Below are 23,974 nucleotides of genomic sequence, written 5' to 3'. Positions count from 1 at the left end.
CCCAGTTGAACTTTTACTTTAAACACGCCCACTTGGACTTTTGCAAGCCTCATTTGCATAAATACAAAAATGGTCATAACTTGGCCAAAAATGCTCGTTTTTTAAAAATAAAAAAGTTACTGTAATCTACATTGCAGCGCCTATCTGCTGCAATAGCAGATAGGGGTTGCAAAATCTGGTGACAGAGCCTCTTTAAGCCATGCATTTAACTCCCTGAGCTCCCGCTGTCTTTCCTGTGATGCGCATGGCACAGGCAGTATTCCTGAGAATACAACCTTGGAGGTCCTTCCCTTCAGCTTGTAGCCTAGTTCTTTAAAATTATTCTCAAGGCTCCTCCACCTACCATTTATTCTGTCGTTGGTACCGACATGGACCACAACAGCTGGATCATCACCAGCCCCTCCCAGCAATTTGTCCACCCGTTCCACCACATGCCGAACCCTGGCACCTATATCTCTCTGTGGTGGTAAAACACAGCAAACAAACCCTGTGTAGTTTGATCCTGCAGTTATGCTCCCTTCTAACTGTGAACTAGTTTTTGCTAACTTACATTTGGTATGTTAGCAATATACCATGATACAAGGGGAGACCTCCTTCAATTTGATATGCCATCCATTATGGAGTACAGATGTAGCCATATTTATCTTGACTTTTAACGCATTAACCCCTTAACGCATTATCACGTAACCGTACGTGATGAGGGTTAAGGGGAGGTTAAGGGGAGGTATGGAGCGAGCTCACGGGCTGAGCTCGCTCTATACACAGCGAGTGACGGCTGTGTTACACAGCCGACACCTCACTACAATGGGCGGAATTAAAGATTGGTCAATCGCGATCGCGGCATTTAAAGTGTTAGAATCAGGGGGGCGCCCCTCAAACAAGCCATCGTGCCCCCCCCCCCGCAGCATGATTGGCCGGTAACAACGGTTGTTATGACAGCTTGGGGGCCTAACAATGGCCCCCAGGTCTGCTATTGTTGCACTTTTTTGAAGCTCTGCCTCCGGCAGGGCTTCGTAGAGGACTGTCAGAGTCACGATATACTGCAATACATTAATATTGCAGTATATCATGCAAGCGATCTAATGATCGTTGCTTCAAGTCCCCTAGGGGGACTGATAAAAAAAATACAAATTAAAAGTATTAAAAGTAAAAAAAACGCCCCCTTTCACATTTTTCCCTAAATCAATGTTAAAAAAAGAAATGTTAACATAACTAGTATCGCCGCGTCCGTAAAAGTCCGAACTATCACAATATAGTGTTGTTTAACATGCAAATTGCTGGTTTTTGGTTACCTTAGTGCTCCAAAAATGTTTTAATAAAAAGCAATCAAAAAGCATATACCCCAAAATGGTATCGTTGAAAACGACAGCTCGCCCCGCAAAATTTAAGCCCTCACATAGCTAAATTAATGGAAAAATGAAAACGTTATTGCTCTCAGAATATGGCGACACGCAAGATTGTTATAATTTAGCAAATAGTTTTTTTTTTTGTTTTTTTTTAAAGTGGTAAAGCAAAAACATAAAAATTTGGTATTGCCGTAATCGTATCAACCTGTAGAATAAGGTGAATATTTAGTTTTTACCGCCTGATGGATGCAGTAAAAACCAAACCCCTCAAAAATTGCGTAATCGCCGTTTTTCACGCCACAAATAATTTGTTTTCAGCTTCCCAGTACATTATGCGGTACAATAAATGGTGCCATTAAAAACTACAACTTGTCCTGCAAAAAACAAGCTGGAAAAATAAAAAATAGATGGAAAAAATAAAAAAATTATAGCTTTTGGAAGGTGAGGTGCTTTTGAGAATATTATAAAAGTGATGAAATAATATTTGCTTAGTAAGAATAAGGCCAGGGTACCACGGTGACTTTCATGTTCATTTACTTTCCAATGATCTAATCTCAGCAATATCTGCATAATAACCACTTTATATAAAATGTGCTTATAATAAACTAGCCAGAAAGTGCCTCACTTCTATGATTTCTTCAACTTCTTATTTGATATCTTTAAAAATTCTTTGCTGGTGCCAAGATGTGGCCCCAGTCCAGAAAGTCTGTGGCTAGATGTAATCAATGTGGCCACGAGTTACATCCAATCCATAGTTAATACTGTGCTCTCGTGAACTTGTCTCATGACTGTAGTGCTTCCTGGCAGGTTTGCAATGGGAGGCACATTTTGAATATACCAATGGATATGCATGTAAAATTCTTACGTGGGGATAAGCTGTTTAGATAGCTGATTGTACACTGTTTTTCAGGAGTAGGAGATGGACGGGAAGGGGCCAGCAGCAGCATCAGACAAGTCTATGCAGATGCTGAGTGGAGACAAAAGGTGATCTGGGTAGTCATGCTCTTGTCAAACGGAGGCAAGCATGCTCTTGTCAAACGGAGGCAAGCATGCTCTTGTCAAACGGAGGCAAGCATGCTCTTGTCAAACGGAGGCAAGCATGCTCTTGTCAAACGGAGGCAAGCATGCTCTTGTCAAACTGAGGCAAGCATGCTCTTGTCAAACTGAGGCAAGCATGCTCTTGTCAAACTGAGGCAAGCATGCTCTTGTCAAACGGAGGCAAGCATGCTCTTGTCAAACTGAGGTAAACATGCTGGCTGTCAACCCAAGCTGTGAGGTAGATAGTTGTCCTATTGTGACTAAAGGAGCACCAGCTGAATCAACTTGATGCACATCGGTCTGCATTGATACTGTATACACAAAACTGTAAGATACTTTTAGCAAGACTATTTGCAAAGTTGCGCTAATATTTGGTTTTAGGCAAATTTGAGCAAAGAAAAAAGGGTTTCCTATTACATATTAACCCCTTCCCGACATCCGCCGTATATATACATGGCGCTATCAGGCAGGGCTTCCCGCAAAGCTCAGTATTATTACGTTGTGCTGGTAGTGCGGGCTCAGGAGCTGAGCCCGCACCATCACCGCCGGGTTTCAGCTGTATGTTACAGCTGGCACTCTGATGTAATGACCAGGACCTGAGCTAGCATCCGATCCGGCAGATTAACCCTTCAGACGCTGCGTTCAATAGAGATTGCAGCATGTGAGAGGTTATGAGCCACCGGCACCCCAGCAACGTAATCGCTGTGTTGCCGGTTGCTGCAATGGCAACCGGAGGCCTAATACTGGCATCCCGGTCAGCCAGCAATGGAAGCCTCCTATGCCCTGCTCGCCGTCGGGGCCTAAAAGACTTCTGATACCATCGGCAAGATGGCGCAGGCTGAGCTTCCGGCTCAGAAGCTGAGGCAGCGTCATCAGCAGTGGGTGCCTGCTGTATGTTACAGCGGACACCCCGCTGTAACGGCGGGAACTGGTGCTAGCTCTGATTCCTGCCATTAACCCCTTAGATGCAGCGATCCAAAGTGATCGCTGCATCTTAGTGGTTTGTAGCAAATCGGCAGCCTGCCATGCGATCGCAAGGCTGCCGACTGCTACTATGGTAACAGGAGGCCAAACAATGGCCTCCTTTCTGCCATTACAGAAGCTGATTAGGCCCCGACCTGAGCTGGGGCCAGATCGGCTTGCTGTCAGTGAACAACTGACAGTTCTAATACATTGCACTACATAGGTAGTGCAATGTATTAGAACATCAATCAAACAGTTTGACCTTCAAGTCCCCTAGTAAAATAAAATAAAAGTTTCAAGTACTAAAATAAAACACTATCACCCTTTTTCCCATATCAAGTCATTTATTATTGAAAAAAAATAATAAAACCATACATATTTGGTATGACCACATCCATAACGACCTGAACTATAAAAATATTATATTATTTTGTCCCGCGCAGTGAACCCTGTAAAAAAACAAACCTAAAAAATACTGCCAGAATTGCTGTTTTTTTGGTCACTTTGTCTTCCAAAACTTGAAATAAAAAGTGATCAAAAAGTCGCATGTATCCAAAAATGGTACCTATAAAAACTATAGCTTGTTTTGCAGAAAACAAGCCCTGACACAGCTCAGTCGATGAAAAACTTATGGCTCACACAACATGGCAACAGAAAAAATACATTATTTTTACAAAAGTCATTTTATTATGCAAAAAGTTGTAAAACATAAAAAAGCGCTATAAATTTGGTATCGCAGGAATCTGACTGACCTGCAGAATAAAATTAACATGTAATTTATGACACGTGGTGAACGCTACATAAAAAAAAACTATGCCAGAATTGCTGTTTTTTGATCACCTTGCCTCCCAAAAAAAAAAGAAAAAAAGTGATCAAAAAGTCGCATGTACCCCAGAATGCTACCAATAATAACTACAGCTCATCCCGCAAAAAAACAGCCCTCATGCCACTACATCTATGAAAATATAAAATAAGTTAAGGCTCCAATAAGTCAGGAAAGAAAAATATCCAGTTGTGCAGGCCCGAGGGGAACATTTCTTCTGTTTCAAGTGGCGATTTATGAAGGCCATAAAATTGGGGAACCAGGAAGGGGAGGGCCCAAACATATCTGCTGGAAGCGAGGGTGCCCGTATTATACCAGGACGACACTTTCCCAGCAAAATTACCCAAACTGCAAAGGTGCCGAGTGTGGACCAAAACGGGATAAGAAAGGACCATTTATCAGTGCGACACTGGCCTGTGCATAAAGGATTGCTTCACAGTGTAACAAATATTTATGGATTATTTTATTGTTTACCCCATTATTATACCGCTTGACTATGCCCCTGATGTACTCTGCCCAGCTCACATATGCCCCACATTATAAACTGAATAAAACTCCAAACAAAACTACTACCAAGTAAATCAACGCTCCAAAAGCCAAATGGCGCTCCTTCCCTTCTGAGCCCTACAGTGTGCCTAAACAGCAGTTTACTTCCACATATATGGCATCGCCATACCCGGCAGAACCCTTTTAACAATTTTTGAGGTGTGTGTCTCCAGTGGCAAAAGCTGGGCACAACATATTTCCCACTGAAATGTCACATCTAGGGAAAAAATTTAATTTTTACTTTGCACCATCCGCAGCGCAATCATATATGGAAAAGACTTGTGGGGTGAAAATGCTCACTATACTCCTTAATAAATGCCTTGAGGGGTGTAGTTTATAAAATGGGGTCACTTCTCAGGGATTTCTTGTATTATTTCACATCAGAGCCTCTGGAATTGTAAACCAATACTGTGTAAGTTGCGAACTTAGGCCTTAACTTCGCTTGGTACTCTTTTCACACCTGAGCCCTGTCTATAGTCCAGGCAAAAGATTAGGGCCACATGTAGGGTGTTAATAAGCATAATAATTAGAGAGCTGTCTTGTTATGGTGGCACAAGCTGTGCACCACATATTGGCATATCTATGGAAAATAAATCCCATTTTCACTCTGCCATATCGAGGTGAATACCTTGAAGGGTGTAGTTTCCAAAATGGGGTCACTTTTGGGGGGTTTCCACTGTTTTGGTCCCACAGGGGCTTTGCAAATGCGACATAGCGACTAGAAACCAATCCAGCCAAATCTGTACTTCAAAAGCCAGATGGCGCGCCTTCCCTTCGGAGCCCTACTGTGTGTCCAAACAGCCGTTTATGACCACATATGGGGTATTGCCATACCTCAGGAGAAATTGCTTTACAGACGTTGTGGTTCTTTTTTCCTTTATTTGTTGAGAAAATGAAAAATTTGGAGCTAAAGCTACGTCTTATTAAAGAAAAAGGATTTTCCTCTCTTCGGAAAGAGCACAAAACTGAGGGATTTTTTAAGCTGTGGGAGAATTTTATACCTCTCTTACCACTTCACATTAAACAAAAGCTGATTGCATGCTTTGGCTCCTCAACCTGGTACCTGGAGCATCAGTTGTCTGGTGTGACACCAATCAGGCTATGAATCCTTGCATGAATCCGCCCCCTCTTCTCTCCTTCCCTTCCCCTTTCTTTATGGTTTCCTTTATGTGTTACATGTCCTATGAACATTGATACTCTTGTTTTAATTTCCTTTGTTTTTGGGGTAAAATCTCTCATACCGTTCTAACGAGGATCCTTTGCAATAATTTATATGACTTGTAGGTTATATTTTCTTCAACATATTGATATAAGTGTTCAGAGATGTTATTGCCATGGGACATGTTGTTGAATTTTTGTTCATTTGTCTGTAATTGTTGGAAAATAAAAAATACATACTTTAAAAAAAAAAAAAGAAAAAAGGATTTTCTTTATTTTCACTGCCCAATCCTAATAAAATCTATGAAACACCTGTGGGGTCAAACTGCTCACTACACCCCTAGATGAATTCCTTGTGGGGTGTAGTTTCAAAAAAAGGGGTCTTTTTTGGGGTGTTTCCTTTGTTTTGGCATCACAAGACCTTTTCAAACCTGACATGGTGCCTAAAATATAATCTAATAAAAAGAAGATCCCAAAATCCAAAAGGTGCTCCTTTGCTTCTGAAGCCTGTATTTCACCACTCCTTTGCTTTAATTCTTGTTAAACGCCTGAAGGGTTAAGAAACTTTCTAAATGTTGTTTTGAATACTTTGAGGGGTGAGGTTCTTAACATGGAGTGCCTTATGGGGGTTTGTATTGTATAAGCCATACTCGGGAGAAATTGCTTTACAAACATTGTGGTTCTTTTTTTCCTTTATTTCTTGAGAAAATTAAAAATTTTGAGCTAAAGCTACGTCTTATTGAAAAAAAAAGGATTGGTTTTATTTTCACTGCCCAATTCTAATAAAATCTTTAAAACCTCTGTGGGGTCAAAATGCTCACTACACCCGTAGATTAATTCCTCAAGGGGTGTAGTTTCCTAAATGGAGTCACTTTTTGGGCGTTCCCTGTTTTGGTCCTTCAGTGGCTTAGCAAATGCTAAACCATTAATGCTAAATTTGAGCTCTGAAAGCCAAATAGTGCTCTTTCCCTTCTATGCCCTGCCGTGTGGCCAAACAGCCATTTAGGACCACATGTGTGGTATTGTTTTAATCGGGAGAAATTGCTTTATAAATGTGGTTGTGCTTTTTCTCCTTTTGTCCTTGTGGAAATGAGAAAATATTAGATAAACCTACATTTTCTTTGAAAGAATGTAGATTTTAATTTTCACTGCCTACTACCAATTAATTTCTGGAAAAAAACCTGTGGGGTCAGAATGATCATTATACCCCTAGATAATTTCCTTGAGTGGTCTAGTTTCTCAAATGGGGTCTTTCCACTGTTTTGGCACTGCAAGAGTCCTTCAAACCTGACATGGTGCCTAAATATTTTCTAATAAAAAGGAGGACCCAAAATCCACTAGGTGCTGCTTTGCATCTGAGGCTGGTGCTTCAGTCCATTAGCACCACATGTGGGATACTTCTAAAAACTGCAGAATCTGGGAAATAAATATTGAGTTGTGTTTCTTTGGTAAAACGTTCGTTGTTACAAGAAAAATGGATTAAAAATGAATTTTTATAAAAAAAAAAAAATGTTAACATTTCACCTCTACATTGCTTTAATTCCTATGAAACATCTAAAGGGTTAAGAAATTTTATAAATGCTGTTTTGAATACTTTGAGGGGTGAAGTTTTTAACATGGGGTGACTTATTGGGGGTTTCTAATATATAAGGCCCTCAAAGCTACTTCACAACTGAAATAGCCTTTTGACATTTTCTTGAAAATGTGAGAAATTGCAGCTAAAGTTCTAAGCTTTGTAACGTCCTAGAAAAATAAAACGATATTAAAAAAAATGATGCCAATCTAAAGTAGACATATGGAGGATGTTAATTAGTAACAATTTTGTGTGGTATAACTGCTTGTCTTACAAGCAGATACATTTAAATTTAGAAAAATGCACATTTTTTCAATTTTTCACTAAATTTTGCGGTTTTTCACAATTAAATATTGAATGTATCGAGCAAATTTTGCCAGTAACATAAAGTCCAATGTGTCACTAGAAAACCATCTCAGAATTGCTTGGATAGGTGAAAGCATTCTGAAGTTATTACCACATAAAGTGAAACATGTCAGATTCGAAAAATGAGGCTCTGTCAGGAAGGTCAAAAATGGCCAAAGCGGGAAGGGGTTAATCACATCTTTTTGTCAATAAATTGTTTATGTATCTTGTAACATATTAATATGATTTTAACCCCTTCCCGCTGCAGCCACTTTTGACCTTCCTGACAGAGCCTTATTTGTAAAATCTGACGTGTCACTTTATGTGGTAATAACTTTGGGATGCTTTTACCTATCCAAGCGATTCTGAGACCAGGTTTTTCGTAACACATTGGACTTTAAGTTAGTGGTAAAATTTGATAGATACATTCAGTATTTAATTGTGAAAAGCACCAAAATGTAGCGAAAAATTGGTATCTCCTTGTAAAAAAGATAGTAACACCACACAAAATGGTTGAAAATCAACATTTCCCATATGTCTACTTTATGTTTGCATTGTTTTTTTTAAACATTCTTTTATTTTTCTAGGATGTTACAAGGCTTAGCACTTTAGCAGAAATTTCTCACATTTTCAAGAACATTTTAAAAGGCTAATTTTACAGGGACCAGTTCAGTTGTGAAGTGGCTTTGAGGGCCTTTTACAATACAAACCCCCATAAGTCACTCCATGTTAAAAAAACCTGCACCCCTCAAAGTATTCAAAACAGCATTTAGAAAGTTTCTTAACCCTTTAGGCGTTTAACAAGAATTAAAGCAAAGTAGTGGTGAAACACAGGCCTCAGAAGCAAAGGAGCACCTTGTGGATTTTGGGGCCTTCTTTTTATTAGATTATATTTTAGACACCATGTCAGGTTTGAAAAGTTCTTGTGATGCCAAAACAAAGGAAACACCCCAAAAAAGACCCCTTTTTGGACACTACACCCCAAAAGGAATTCATCTAGGGGTGTAGTGGGCATTTTGACCCCACAGGTGTTTCATAGATTTTATTAGAATTGGGCAGCGAAAATAAAATAATAATTTTTCTTCAATAAGATGTAGCTTTAGATCAATATTTTTCCTTTTTCTCATCGAATAAAGGAGAAAAAGCACCCCAACATTTGTAAAGCAACTTCTCTGGAGTACGGAAACCATAAAGAAAGGGAAAGGGAAGGAGAGAAGAGGGAGGGGGGAAGAGGATGGACACGCGTATCCCCCAGCAGTACCACAATTCCACACTGATGTGCAAGGATTCATAGCCTGATTGGTGTCACACCAGACAACTGATGCTCCAGGTACCAGGTTGAGGAGCCAAAGCAATACCCCATATGTGGTCATAAACTACTGTTTGGGCACACGGCAGGGCTCAGAAGGGACGGAGTGCCATTTGACTTTTGGAGCACAGATTTTGCTGGATTGGTTTCTTGGCACCATGTCGCTTTTGCAAAGCCCCTAAGGTACCAGTACAGTGGAAACTACCCAAAAGTGACTCCATTTGGGATACTACACCCCTTGAGGAATTCATCTATGGGTATAGTGAGCATTTTGACACCACAGGTGTTTCATAGATTTATTAGAATTGGGCAGCGAAGTTGAAAAAAATCTTTTTTCTTCAATAAGACGTAGCTTTAGCTCAATATTTTTCATATTCTGCACCTCAATATTTGTAAAGCAATTTCGCCTGAGTACAACAATATCCGACATGTGGTCATAAACTGCAGTTTGCGCACAGAGTAGGGCTCAGAAGAGAAGGAGCGCCATTTGGCTTTTGGAGTGCAGATTTTGCTGGATTGGTTTCTGGGTGCTATGTCGCATTTTCAAAGCCCCTGTGGGATGAAAACAGTGGAAACCCCCCAGAAGTGACCCAATTTTGGAAACTACACCCCTCAAGGTATTTACATAGTGGTGTAGTGAGCATGTTAACCCTGCAGGTGTTTTCCAGAATTTAGTGTGCACTCGATGTTGCAGAGTGAAAATGGGAATTTTTCCATAGGTATGCCAATATGTAGTGCCCAGCTTGTGCCACCATGAAAAGACGGCTCTGTAATTATTATGCCGTGTTTCCCGGTTTTGGAAACACCCTACTTGTGGCCCTAATCTTTTGCATCGACATTTGACCAGGCTCAGGAGTGAAAGCGTACCATGTGAAATTGAGGCCTAATTTGGCGATTTACAAAGTATTGGTTCACAATTGCAGAGGCTCTGATGTGAAATAATAAAAGAAACCCGAGAAGTGACCCCATTTTGGAAAATACACCCCTCTCAAGGCATTTATTAAGGGGTGTAGTGAGCATTTTCACCTCATGTATTTTCCATAAATGATTGCGCTGTGGATGGTGCAAAGTATAAATTGCAATTTTTCACTAGATATGCCATTTCAGTGGCAAATATGTTGTGCCCAGCTTGTGCCACTGGTGATACACACCCCAAAAATTGTTAAAAGTGTTCATACGGGTATTGCGATGCAATATATGTGGAAGTAAACAGCTGTTTGGGCACGCTGTAGGGTTCCTAAGGGAAGTAGCGGCATTTGGCTTTTGGAGCGTGGATTTTGCATGGTAGTAAATTTGTTTGAGTATTGCTGGTGTTTTCAATTACAACGTGGGGGTACATGTAAACTGGGCAGAGTACATCAGGAGCATAGTCAGGTGGTATTATAATGGGGTAAAAAAACAAAACAATAAAATATGGTTTCCGTTTGTTTCAGCTTGGATTCTGTTTATGGGTTACCCTGACTGAAAGCTCAGACAGAACCCATGAAAGGAGTTTCGACGCAGATGTGAATGAAGCCTTACCGGTAGGTCTGCCGCTTACTTACATATGCTAAATTATATAAGGTAGTTAAATTAAGGCTCAATCACATGGTCATATTATGACTGCATTTTATACAGAGCCTTAACCCCTTCCCGCACCTTGACATAACTACACGTCGATGTGTGCAGTAACTTCGTGCACCTCGACGAGCAGTTACGTCAGTGCTTTGACAGTTAACCGCCGCGCGGCGCTACACCGCAGCGGCGGTTAACTGTGCAGGGTGTCTGACCTGCATTCCCCATTGCCGATCAGGGGCCCATCGCCGCTGATTTAGTCAGTTAACGCCTTAATTGCGTTGTTCGGTTTTGATCGCCACATTTAAGTTGTTTAGCGACGATCTGCAGCCCCCACGTGAAATCACGGGGGCTGGCGATGGTACCCATGGCAACCGGACGCCAGACAATGGCTTCCGGGCTGCTATGTACAGAGGCCTATGAGGACCAGCCGGAGGGTGGTCATCGTAGGCTTCCTGTCAGTGTGACTGTCACGACACAATGACAGTTGGAATGCATTACACTACGTAGGTAGTGTAATGTATTCCAGCAGCGATCAAAGCTGCAAGTCTAAGTGTCCCCTAGTGGGACAAGTAAAGAAAGTAAAAAAAAGAATAAAAATGTTTTAAAAAAAGTGTAAAAATAAAAGTTAGAAGTGACATAAACAAGAACTGCTTTTTTTCTATAGTAAGTCTCTTATTTTAGGAAAAAAAATGAACACGTAAAAAAAAAGTACACATATTTGGTATCACAGCGTTCGTAACGACCCCAATTATAAAACTATAATATTATTTTTCCCGCAAAAAATAATAAACGAAAAACAATGCCAGAATCACTATTTTTTGGTCACCACCCCTCCCAAAATCTACAATAAAAAGTGATCAAAAAGTTGCATGTACGCCAAAATAGTAGCAATACAAACTACAACCCATCCCGCGAAACAACTAGCCCTTACACAGCTTTTTTGACTGAAAATTAAAAAAGTTATGGCTCTCAGAATATGGTGACACAAAAAATAATGTATTTTCTAAATAAGTTATTTTATTGCGCAAACGCTGCAAAACATTAAAAAAAACCTATATACATATGGTATGGCCGTAATCGTACCGACCCACAGAATAAAATATAATGGTCATTTATAGCCCAGGGTGAACGCCGTTAAAAATAAATAAAAAACATTGTCAGAATTGATGCTTTTTGGTCACCTTGCTTGCCGAAAAATTGAATAAGAAGTGATATAAAAAAATCAAAAAAAAAAAAAAAAAAAAAAATCGCATGTAGCCCAAAATGGTACCAATGAAAATTACAGATTGTCCCGCAACAAATAAGTCCTTATGCAGCTCCGGTGGTGAAAAAATAAAAAAACTTCCGGCTCCCAGAATATGGCGATGCAAAATGTGCAGTGTTCCAAAAGCGGATAGGATCGGGCGCCATTTATAAGTGCGACACTGGCCACATATCTGCGGATTATTATTTATTTACCCCATTATTATACCCTCTTATTATGCCCCTGATGTACTCTGCCCAGCCTACATATGCCCCCACATTATAAACTGAAATACCAGCAAACCGCCAGAGCTACTACCAAGCAAAATCTGCGCTCCAAAAGCCAAATGCCGCACCCTCCCTTCTGAGCCCTACAGCGTGCCCAAACGGCCGTTTAAGTCCACCGATATGGCATCGCCATACCCGGGAGAACCCGGTTAATATTTTATGAGGTATTTGTGGCACAAACTGGGCATAACATGTAGTGCACTAAAATGGCACATCAGTCGAAAATTTTAATTTTCACTCTGCACCATCTGCTGCGCATTAAACCCATCGCGCACCATGACTTAATAGCATGTCGTGGTGTGGAGGGTGATATATGGAGCGTGTCACGTGCTGAGCCCGCACCATAGGCTGCAGCCGCCCCCTATCTAGTGCATAGGAGAACATATCGCGTAGGGAAGGGATGAGATGTTCCGAGTATTTGTGATACACCTCTATAGGAATCCCATCTGGGCCCGACGCCTTCCCTTTTGAAATGTCCCCCATGGCCTCCCGTATCTCCTCCTCCGTCACATCGGCCTCTAATTCGATTCTGCCTTCTGTGCTCAGTGTAGGGAACGTTATACCATCCATATAGGTTTTAAACTCTGACACATCGTATCTAGAATGGGAGGTGTATAACTCTTTGTAGAATTGTACAAATGTCTCGGCTATACCTAGGGAGTCCGTCAAGCTCTCCCCCGATCCCCCCTGTATCTTGAGGATGGCTGGACTTTTAGAGTTCTGGTGGATTAAGTGTGCCAGTAGCTTACTAGACTGGTTGCCCAATTCAAAATACGATTGCCTGGTAAAAAATATTTTCCTGTTTGCCTTTTCCTGAAGCAGCATAATGTATTTCCGCCCTGTTTGCAGCCAGAGATCCCTGTTCGTGTCTGTAGGGTCATCTATGAATTTACCCTCTAAAATTTTGCATTGCTGCTCTAGCTCTAATTCAATCCTGGTAGAATCTTTTTTAATATATGAAATCGTGGACCTAAGACATCCTCTAAGGTAAGCTTTCAAGGTGTCCCATGCAATACTGGAATTCTCAAATGAACTATGGTCCATGTTAAACACCTCCAATTGATCTGGGATTCTATCTTGAGGGCCTATCAGGGTCAGCCAAAAGGGGTGTATTTTCCACGTCCCAGGCCTAGTAGGACCGGGGAGGCTAAGGCTGGCCACCATAGGGGAATGATCCGACGCTCTATAGGAGATAGAGTTAACCATGGGCACAACAAGAGCATTACCCACCATATAATCAATGCGTGATAGGGAGTGTCTGCCTAGTGAGTGACATGAATACACTTTAGCTGTCGGATGTTTATATCGGTAAAGATCCATCCACCCCATCTCATCCAACCATAAGCCCAATACAGACATGTCGGGTGCCGCCCTATCCCCCTCAGAGGAAGTGTTAAGTCTGTCAAGGCTGCAGTTCACTACCATATTGAAATCTCCCATTCCCAGTACTTTAGCGGTCGGATAAGTTGCGGCAAAGGCAGCAGCCATATGTAAAATTCGCATAGATGCGGGCGGGGGGATGTACATGCCCAGTATTACATAGGGAACATTTTCTATGAGGGCATACACAAACACATATCTGCCTTCACTATCAACTTTGGTATGGATGGCCTCCCACCTCACGGATTTGTGCACCAGGATTGAAACACCTCTTGAGTATGAAGTATGACAAGAGTGGCTAGACCACTGAACCCAAGGTCGGGTCACTGTTCTCGTTTTGGCGGGTATTAAGTGAGTCTCCTGGAGGCACAATATATGAGGGTTAACTCTACGGATGTGGCTATACAGTATAACTCGCTTCTGCGGATTACCCATACCCCTCACGTTCCAGGACATTGCAGTTAAAGAAGACATCTATACATTGCGATCTCCATTTGCAGGAGTAAGCCATATTTCCTGATATACAGTAACATTCTCGTCTGTTGCAGAGGTGAGTATAAATGAATCAATACATCTCTTACACGGTTGCATCTGTACCTTAGTAGTATTAAATCTATCCGCATCCGCGGCACATTCCAACTTATAACCAAGATAAACCAGTTGTAAACATTATAACAATACAGACAATGCATGAAGATGCATATTACATTGCCGTTGCATGCCCAGAAACGTGGCATTTAAGTAATCGGGGGTAATCCCCGCGCCAAACAGCAACTGTTCAAGCTTCTATTTTTAAGGATACGTGCGGTAGTCTCCTCAGGAGTGTCGTCTCACATATTTAGCTGACGTAGAAAGGCATCTTGGCCAACCGATCTCCATCCGGCCCCATCCGCATCACCGTCAGGATTAGACATACCGAGAGTCCTTGCGAACTGTCCCACGGTTCCGGTGATACAGATTGGGTCAATAGCATCAGTCCGCCTTGCATGAGTCGCCGACTGCGTTGATCAATAATATTAATTTTGGCGTGCCGATCTTTTACTTCTCACCCAGTCGTCAGCTTCTTGCGGGGAGTTGAAAAATATGGATCTTTCCCCATCCACAATACGTAGTCGGGCTGGATATGACATTGAGTAGAGGATGCCCAGATCTCTCAGGCGCCTCTTGACGGCCAAAAATGTCGCCCTCCGCTTTTGCAGGTCAACAGAGAAATCAGGAAATATAGACACCTTTGCCCCATTATAGGTGATCTCCGGTAATCGACGTGTCAGGCGTAGAATCATGTCCCGGTCATTGCAGTTGAGTAGGCGTGCCAGCAGCGGTCTAGGGGGTGCTCCTGGGGGTGGTGGTCTCCCCGGCACTCTGTGGGCTCTTTCAACCGCCAAGGCCTGCGAAAATGGCGCGTCTGGGAGCAGGTCTTTAAGCCATTGCAATACAAATTCACCCGGATTTTGACCTTCTATTCGTTCAGGCATGCCAATTATCCTGATGTTGTTGCGCCTTAGCCTGTTTTCCATGTCGTCTGATTTTTGTCTCCACAATTCTGCTGCCGATTCCAGATCAGCGATTGCCCCAGGCAAGGATGCCGTTCTATCTTCCAGCCCAGATACCCTTTCTTCCGCATGCATTATGCGCTCCCTCATGGCTTGCATGTCTTGCCTCATTAGCCCTATGTCAATCTTTACCTCTTCCAGCTTTCCGGTGAGTGAGGTTTTACAGGCCGCAATAGCTGTCAGCAGCTGGGTCGTCATCTCAGACAGTGTGGGCTCCGAGGCTTCCTCTGTAGTTGTATCCTGACTGCCTGAGGTTGCTCCTCCACCTCCTCCCTTAGAGCGCTGGGGAAGAGGAGTGCAGCCGCCATCTTGCCCTTCACCTCTTGCAAAGCCTTGCAACTTTTCCGCGGCCGACTGACCTCTGGTTGGACTCATTTTTGCTCCGGTAGTCGCCTTCAACCGCCTGGACCGTTTGGAAGGTATGTTTATAGCTTTTAGAAGCTGTAGGATTACTTGCAGGATAACTTTGGCGCGGGTTCACGGCGGAGCTCTCAGATCATGCGACCGCTCCTGCTGCGCGCTAAGCCACGCCCCTGGAATCCCCTGTAAAGCGTGGCACACACACCCGACTGTAGATATTGGCACACACACCCCTGTATTTAGCGCCGCACATACCCCCTGTAGATAGCGCTGCACATACCTCACTGTAGATAGCACCACACCCCCTGTAGATAGTGCCACCCACACTCTCCTGTAGATAGCGCCACACACACCCCTGTAGATATCGTCACACACACTCCCTGTAGATAGCGCCACACACACTCCCTGTAGATAGCGCCACACACACTCCCTGTAGATAGCGCCACACACACTCTCTGTAGATAGCGCCACACACAGCCACCTGTAGATAGCGCCACACACAGCCCCCTGAAAATAGCGCTCCACACCCCCTGTAGATAGCGCCACACACACCCCCCTGTAGAGAGCGCCACACACAGCCCCCTGTAGAGAGTGCCACACACAGCCCCCTGTAGATAGCACCACACACAGCCCCCTGTAAATAGCACTCCACACCCCCTGTAGATAGCGCCTCACACACCCCCCTGTAGAGAGTGCCACACACACACCCCTGTAGAGAGGGTTTTCTGGTTTGGTGTCTGAATTAATTTTGTTGTGTGTTTTTTACACAGATAACGTATGTGTGTGTGGCGTGTGAAGAGAATGCAAAAGCATCATCCAGGCATGCCCGTGGCGGTGGGAGATCTTAGGGACTGCAGCAGCCAGAACTACATTTTGGTGAGTGACTCAGCTTCAGTGCAATGATTTTTGTTTATGTTGCCCCACCTACACCCTGACAGATTCTTTGCACACACACACACACTGTTTCCCTTTTTGCCCCCCACAGAGCCGCTGTCTCTTCCCTGTCACTCCACAGAGCCCCTGTGAGGTTGCGTCTCCCCCTGGCTACCACTGCCACTTTCAGTTCTCCCAGCCCTGGCACTTAGTCTCTCCCCTTTGCCATCCGACACCCACCTCCTGTCTCTGCCCTGCTCCTCCAAAGAAACCCTGCTAGTTTTCTTTTTAATGTGCCCCACCTCCCGCCCCTTTACATTTCACCCCCCCTTCTAATGATGAGGGGGTGGGGGCCAGACTCATTAGCAGTATGGGGCCCAGAAATTTCTGGTGGCAGCCCTGCTCACTATACCCCTAGATAGATTCCTTAAGTGGTGTAGTTTCCAAAATGGGGTTACTTTTGGGGGGCTTCCACTGTTTCAGTATCTCAGTGGCTTTGCAAATTCGACATGACACCCAAAAACTATTCCAGCTAAATTTGAGCTCCAAAAAGCCAAATAGCCCTCTTTCCCTTCTAAGCCCCGGTGTGGGTCCAAACAGCACTTTATTACCACATATGGGGTCTTTACGTAATCTGGAGAAATTGTTTTACAAATGTTGGGGTGGTTTTTCTCCTTTATTCTTTGTAAAAATTAAAAATGTCTACGTTTTTACAGAAAAAAAAGTAGATATTTACCTTTTCAGACTAATTCCAATGAATTCAGCAAAACAACTGTGGGGTCAAAATGCTAACTTTACCCCTAGAAAAATTCCTTGAGGGGTGTAGTTCCAAAATGGGGTCACTTTTGGGGGGTTTCCACTGTTTTCATCCCTCCAGTGCATTGCAAACGCGGCACGGCACTGAAAACTATTCCAGCAAAATCAGAAATCCAAATGGTGCTCCTTCCCTTCTGAGCCCTACTGTGGGTCCAAACAGCAGTTTATTACCACATATGGGGTATTGCCATAATCGGAAGAAATTGCTTTACATATGTTGGGGTGCTTTTCTACTTTATTCCTTGTAAAAATTTAAAATTTCTAAGTTTTTTCACAAAAAAAAGTAGATTTTCATCTTCACATACTATTTCAAATAAATTCAAAACAACTGTGGGGTCAAAATGCTAACTTTACCTCTAGTGAAATTCTTTGAGGGGTGTAGTTTCCAAAATGGGGTCACTTTTGGGGGGTCTTTACTGTTTTGGTACCACAAGACCTATTCAAACCTGACATGGTGCCTAAAATATATTCTAAAAAAATGAGGCCCCAAAAATCCACTAGGTGCTCCTTTGCTTCTGAGGCCGGTGTTTCAGTCCATTACCGCACTAGGACCACATGTGGGATATTTCTAAAAACGACAGAATCTGGGCAATAAATATTGAGTTGCATTTCTTGGGTAAAACCTTCTGTGGTACAGAAAAAAAATGTATTACAAATGAATTTTTGAAAAAAAAAAATGAAATTTGTATATTTCCCTTCTACTTTGCTTTAATTCCTGTGAAACACCTAATGGGTTAAAACACTTTCTGAATGCTGTTTTGAATACTTTGAGGGGTGCAGTTTTCAAAATGGGGTGATTTATGGTGACTTTCTAATATATAAGGCCCTCAAAGCCACTTCAGAACTGAACTGGTCCCTGAAAAAATAGGCTTTTGACATTTTCTTGAAAATATGAGAAATTGCTGCTAAATTCCTAAGCCTTGTATCGTCCTAGAAAAAGAAAAGAATGTTCAAAAACCGATGCCAGCATAAAGTAGACATTTGGGAAATATAAACTAGTAAGTATTTTGTGTGGTATTACTATCTGTTTTACAAGTAGATACATTTCAATTTAGAAAAATGCAAATTTTTTCTAATTTTCTCTAAATCTTGGTGTTTTTTACAAATAAATATTGACTTTATCTACCATATTTTTTCCCTAACATAAAGTACAATATGTCACGAGAAAACAATCTCAGAGTCACTTGGATAGGTAAAAGCATTTCGGAGTTATTACGACATAAAGTGACACGTCAGATTTGAAAAATCGGCTTCGTCCATAAGGCCAAAACAGGCTCAGTCCTGAAGAGGTTAATAGGGCTACAGTAGAAGTACATGAGACCTCTACTGTCCTCCGTATATTTCCGATTTCCTATAAAAGCATATAGAGGCTTCTTCGGTCGGATTCCGTACAAATCCAACTAACAATAAATCGTGGAATGTTCGAGTGGATTAACCTTGCATTGCAAAGGACTTGCTTCTGCCATTTTAACACAGAAAGAGAGAGACTGCTTTATAAATCTCCCCCTATGTGTCTAAAAATGGAAAGAAAGACCTCCTACCCATCACAACAAAAGAAGCAAAAATATTTTTTTTAAACGAAAGGTATAGTTGTCTAATTAGAACATGCCTTAAATAACTAACAAGTATTTGGTCATTAAGGAACATTAAGTGTTCATCTAAAGGGGATTTCCCAACATATACATATATGGCATAGCCCCAGCTCTGGGACCCCACCTATCATGAAAACACAGATACATTGGACCCTGTTCTGCCAGATTGCTGGATTCAGGTGGAGAGGAACATGCATACATATCAAATAAGGAGAATAAAATAAACAATAACTAAAATGTATTGCCTCGCACTTTGTTCCAAAAATGTTAGCTAAAAATAAAAAAACCTCAGTGGAAAACCTTACCCACAAATAGGAGTACTGGACTGAGGAATCCAACTTTCAGCAGTTTCTTGGTTTGGGTAAGAAATGGGTCATTGGGCTTGTTCAACGAGTCAATGTCCACACCGAATGAGCTACTGGCGATCACATCCAAACTATATGCTCCTAACACACTAAAACAAAACATATAGCAAGGTATCAATTCAATTATTATTATTATATTATATAAATAAATTATATAAGGGAGTTAAACATAGATGAAACAATGTATTGCATGCTACAATAAAATATGTAATGTGCAAAGGATGGGTAAAACTTTTCTTGTTAATCATTGGCGGAAACAGCACCAGGGGTATTTTAGCCTAGTGCTTTAAGATGTAGACAAGACCTAATGCTGCTATTTTTTTATTTTATTTTTATTAATTTCTTTTCTTTCCTTAGCTTCAGGTGGGTTTTCAGCCCGTTTACAGTCTATGTTAACCCCCTGTGAGTGTTGGGGAACCAGGCAGTCCTCTGCTGTTTTTCCCTCTCTGCTGGTTACCTAAATTTATATTTTTTGCTTCCACAGGCGGAGTACCAGTACCCCACTATATGTCCGAAGTTATTGAAGAGGTGACCCTGCGTGCACCCAAACAGGTGTGAGGGTAACTATATTCCCCTCCCCCTCTATTGCTATTCTACAGGCAGCTATCTGGGGTAAATACTAGAAGTCCACTTTCTCTAGGGGCTTTTTTGTTTTTATTGAGGAGTCATTCCTCTCTTGGGCTGTTTTCTGGTCTTCTAGCCTGAATACCCTTACCTTTGGTGCTTTGTATTTTGTTTTCGCTGATTTGAGCATTTTTGCTTGGTGAACGAATATAGTACTCAGCTTCTGTCTTGTGTGGGCCGCAGTCATCTCCTGCTGTTGCCTCCACCCCTGGTCTGTCAGCTGTTCATTTTTTGTCTATGGTTCGTTTGGAAGGCAAGTTTTGAGGGTAGGGCTGAGCCTTCAGAACACTGGAGTCCTTTACTGGCCGGTGTTATCTTTAAAAACGGTTCTCAGCACTTCCACTCTTCTGCAGCTCGTCTTCTGGTGCCATCCTTCTCGTGTCTTCAGCTACAGGGGTCTGGTAGGCCAGCCTTTTTGCTGTATTATAAAATGTCTTCAATCAGGCCTTGAACAGGGTCTTGGCTTAACTTCCCGGAGGGTCAGATTTCTGCTCTGTCTATTGTTTTTCAGAAAACTTTGGTTTTGGTTCTCAGGTAAAGATTTTTTTTAGAGGGTAACTAACATGGTCCCTCCTTTCAGACATCCCATTAAGCCTTGGGATCCTTCTGGGAACGAACTCCTTTTGAACATTTGAGAAACAGTTTGCTTCATCTGCTTCCCTGGAATGTAGCTTTTCTGGTAGCTATCACCTCCATCAGGCAGGTTTCAGAACTTGCTGCCTTGTCCTGCAATTCACGTTTTTAAGTCAACCGTAAGGATGAGATTATTTTCCGACCTGTTTCATCTTCTCTCCCGAAGGTGGTCTCTACCTTCCATATTCATGATGAGATTCTTCACCCTTCTTTTTTCCGCTACCCATCTCATCTGTGGGAACAGCTTTACATTGCCTTGATTTGGTAAGAGCAGTCCTAATCTATGCGGCTGCAACAAAGTTGTTTTCGGCGCGGCAATTTTTTTTTAGTTATTCCTGAGGCGCTACCTAAGGCTTGGGCGGCATCCAAGGCCACTATTGCGTGTTGGATCCAGGCTATGATTTTGGAAACCTATCAGTCCAATGGTAAAGTTCCTCCCCTTCAGGTTACTGCCCATTCTACAAGGGCTTTTGGTGCCTTCTGGGCGGTCAGGCATCAAGCTTCAGTTGTTCAGGTCTGCAAGGCTGCAACTTGGGCTTTTGTGTACACTTCACTTAGTTTTACCATATTCATTCTTTGGCCTCTGCTAATTTCAGTCTGGGTCGCAGAATGTTGCAGGCAGCTATGTGTTAGGCCAGTTGTATGACTGTACTTTTAATTTGTTTTTGCTCACCCTGTGGGACTGCTTTAGGACGTCCCATGGTGCTGTGTCCCCTTAACGATTAACGAGAAAACAAGAATTTTATACACACTGTAAAAATATTTCTCGTTGAATCCATTTGGGGGACACAGATTCCGTCCTATTATTTTTTGTTGTCGACATGTTTGTATTCTTTTTTTCTTATTGCTTTTGTACAAACTGAATAAGCTAAGACCCTTTCCTACGTAGTGTCGACTTCTAGTGGCAGTAGCATATACCCATGTTGCTGTGTCCCCCAATGGATTCAACGAGAAATAGATATTACGGGAAGCACAGAAATCTTGTTGTTCTGCACTAGCCACTGCTGCGATGCCCCCTTTGTTTACGCTGCTTGGCAGCTCTTTGTAGGTGGCATTGTAGTTGGGACAAGGTGATTGATCGGAGTGTGACAGAAAGACACAAGTAAAAGAACAGACATATAGGATATGCCATAAATGCCTGTTTGGTGTGGAACCCTTTACTGATCCCCGTCTGCTGATTCTGCATATCGGCCACTTCGACATCAACTTCAGAGATTGTGGCGGCCAGGAATAGGGGACAGCAGGCCGCCATTCCCCCGATTGGTGTTTGACCTAACACTGAGACACTCACCTATCAGGCATTTACGCCATAACCTGTGGATATGCCAAAATGCCAAAGACTTGAGTACCCCCCTGTCACATTTGTTTAATGCCATTGATATTTTGAAAGCAGACTCAATAATATTCTACTAAAAGCATCCAAAAACTGAAAACTCCATAAGGCTATGTTCACACTGAGTTTTTTGCAGGAGGAAAATTCCTCCTTCAAAAACTGCTCCAGACGGTTTTTGCACAGCGGTTTGACAAAAACTCGTCAAAACACTCGTCGAGGCGTTTTTTCCCTCTTTCTGACTGATTGAAATGGGGTTTTGGAGGCGGAAACCGCCTCAAGATGGGTCATGACGCTTCTTTTTACCGCAACGGTTTTTTTTTACCTGTTCAAACTCCGTGTGAACAGGGCCTAAGAATAAATGTGTGTCTATAAATACAGTATTAATCCAAACGTATAAAAAATAATTAAATTGTTTTTACAATAGTAAAATTCCGCTTTACGATATAATTTTCAAGAACAGACTTACTCTTTCATGTCACATGGCTCTTCTTTGTCGACATAAATCTGGATATTCCGCACAAGCAGATTTGAATAGTGGTCCATGATATGAAACATCTAAAAATAAGATATGTCAGTTATTGATGTAAAACCTATTCTCCTTACTCTCAGGCATTAGGTACATATCAGTCCAGAATACAACATAAAAAAAAACACCTCCGTATGCCTCTGTATTAAATCTAAAGTATACGGAGGTACAGTAGGGCCCCATAGAAGTCTATAGGTGCCCTATTACAGATTCATACAACTCGGAGGTTGTACAGAGATGTAATACTGCCATGTGTAAGAGGCCTTAATATGAAAATGAAAAGCTGTTCTAGACAAATTGGTAATCACCTCTTTGAGTTTCCCACTGGTAAATGTGGGTGAGAGAACAGTGCGAATCCTCTTCCATTGCTCATCCTGAGCAATTGTTATTGCAGACTCCAATGGGCCATTGAGACCAAAATTCTGCAGTAAATAAACATAATAGCATGTTAGACCTTATTCACACAGTTTATTTTTGGTGTGTTATTTGCAAAGACAAAACCAACAATAGATCCAAAAAAGTGGAAACATATAAGTATTTTCTTTAACTGTTTTTGAAATTCTTACACAGTCTAATTAATGGCTTAAATTAAAACTTTAGGCAATAAATGTTTTTCCTTGGGAGTTGAGAGGACCATGCCATCCCCAAAGTCAGAGTTAGGTCCAGAATTATTTGGACAGTGACACAAGTTTTGGCATTTTAGCGGTTTACCAAAACATATTGAATATACAGTTACATAATCAATATGGGCTTAAAGTGCAGACTCTCAGCTTTAATTTGAGGCTATTCGAATCTTAATTTGAGGAAGGGTTTAGGAATTACAGCTCTTTAATATGTAGCTGCCTCTTTTTCAAGGGACCAAAGGTAATTATCTCAAAAGCTATTTAATGGGCTGTGCCCTCGTTAATCCATCATCAATTAAGCAGGTAAAAGGTCTGGAGTGGATTCCAGGTGTGGCATTTGCATTTGGAATCTGTTGCTGTGAACCCACAACATGAGGTCACAGGAGCTTTCAATGCAAGTGAAACAGACCATCATTAGGCTGAAAAAAATGAAGACATCCATCAGAGAGATAGCACAAATGTTAGGAGTGGCCAAATCAACAGTTTGGTACATCAAATTAATCCGCACAGGATTTTTTTTATTTATATTTTTTTATATTTTCCAAGCAGCGTATTCTAATTATAAGTATACACATATATTTATATTAAAACTTGTGTATTTTTCAAAAGATTTTCTTTCTATAGGGTTAGCTTTGTTGTTTAAAGAGAAAAACTGCAAGAAAATACACTTATGCCACATGCACACGACAGTGTGCGCAGGCGAGTCCCGTCCGTGATCTGTGGAAAGATAGGACATGTCCTTTCTTTCCACGTATCAGAAAGTCGGGTCCATTTTCATCTCCCCTAATTTTCACGTTATGTATGGAACCATTTGCTGAAATGATCCACACTTCTACCGATATCACAGGCATTACAACAGGAAACATAGAACATCAAATAGGTCTGTACGCAGATGATGTGCTTATTGCATGTCATTCCCCTCTTACTTCGGTGCCTGAGATACTTAAGGTTATTCATCAATATTCAGAAATTTCTTATTATAAATTAAATGTTTCAAAATCTTTATTAATGCCCATTCATATTTCGCCTCAGTTAAAATCCTCCATGGTTAATTTTGAGTTTACTTGCGCTGACTCGGGTGTATCTTATTTGGGTATTCAACTTATTC

General features: G+C 41.8%; 1 protein-coding gene across 1 annotated transcript in view; it reads right to left on the bottom strand.

Annotated features, from left to right (window-relative positions):
• LOC142759668 (cytochrome P450 3A9-like) overlaps positions 1–23,974 on the bottom strand; it is a 59,324-nt gene that overhangs the window by 22,720 nt on the left and 12,630 nt on the right. The window contains exons 5-7 of the mRNA XM_075862091.1: positions 22,552–22,665; positions 22,184–22,272; positions 19,068–19,216 (exon numbers count right to left, since the gene is read on the bottom strand). Of these exons, the coding sequence (XP_075718206.1) occupies positions 19,068–19,216; positions 22,184–22,272; positions 22,552–22,665 (352 nt within the window). The remainder of the gene's footprint in view (positions 1–19,067; positions 19,217–22,183; positions 22,273–22,551; positions 22,666–23,974) is intronic.

The sequence above is a fragment of the Rhinoderma darwinii genome, chromosome 4 (genome assembly GCF_050947455.1).
Source record: "Rhinoderma darwinii isolate aRhiDar2 chromosome 4, aRhiDar2.hap1, whole genome shotgun sequence".
In the NCBI taxonomy this organism is placed as follows: Eukaryota; Metazoa; Chordata; class Amphibia; order Anura; family Rhinodermatidae; genus Rhinoderma; species Rhinoderma darwinii.
Note: the sequence above shows the minus strand (reverse complement) of the source record. Positions and strands in the feature narration are given on the sequence as shown.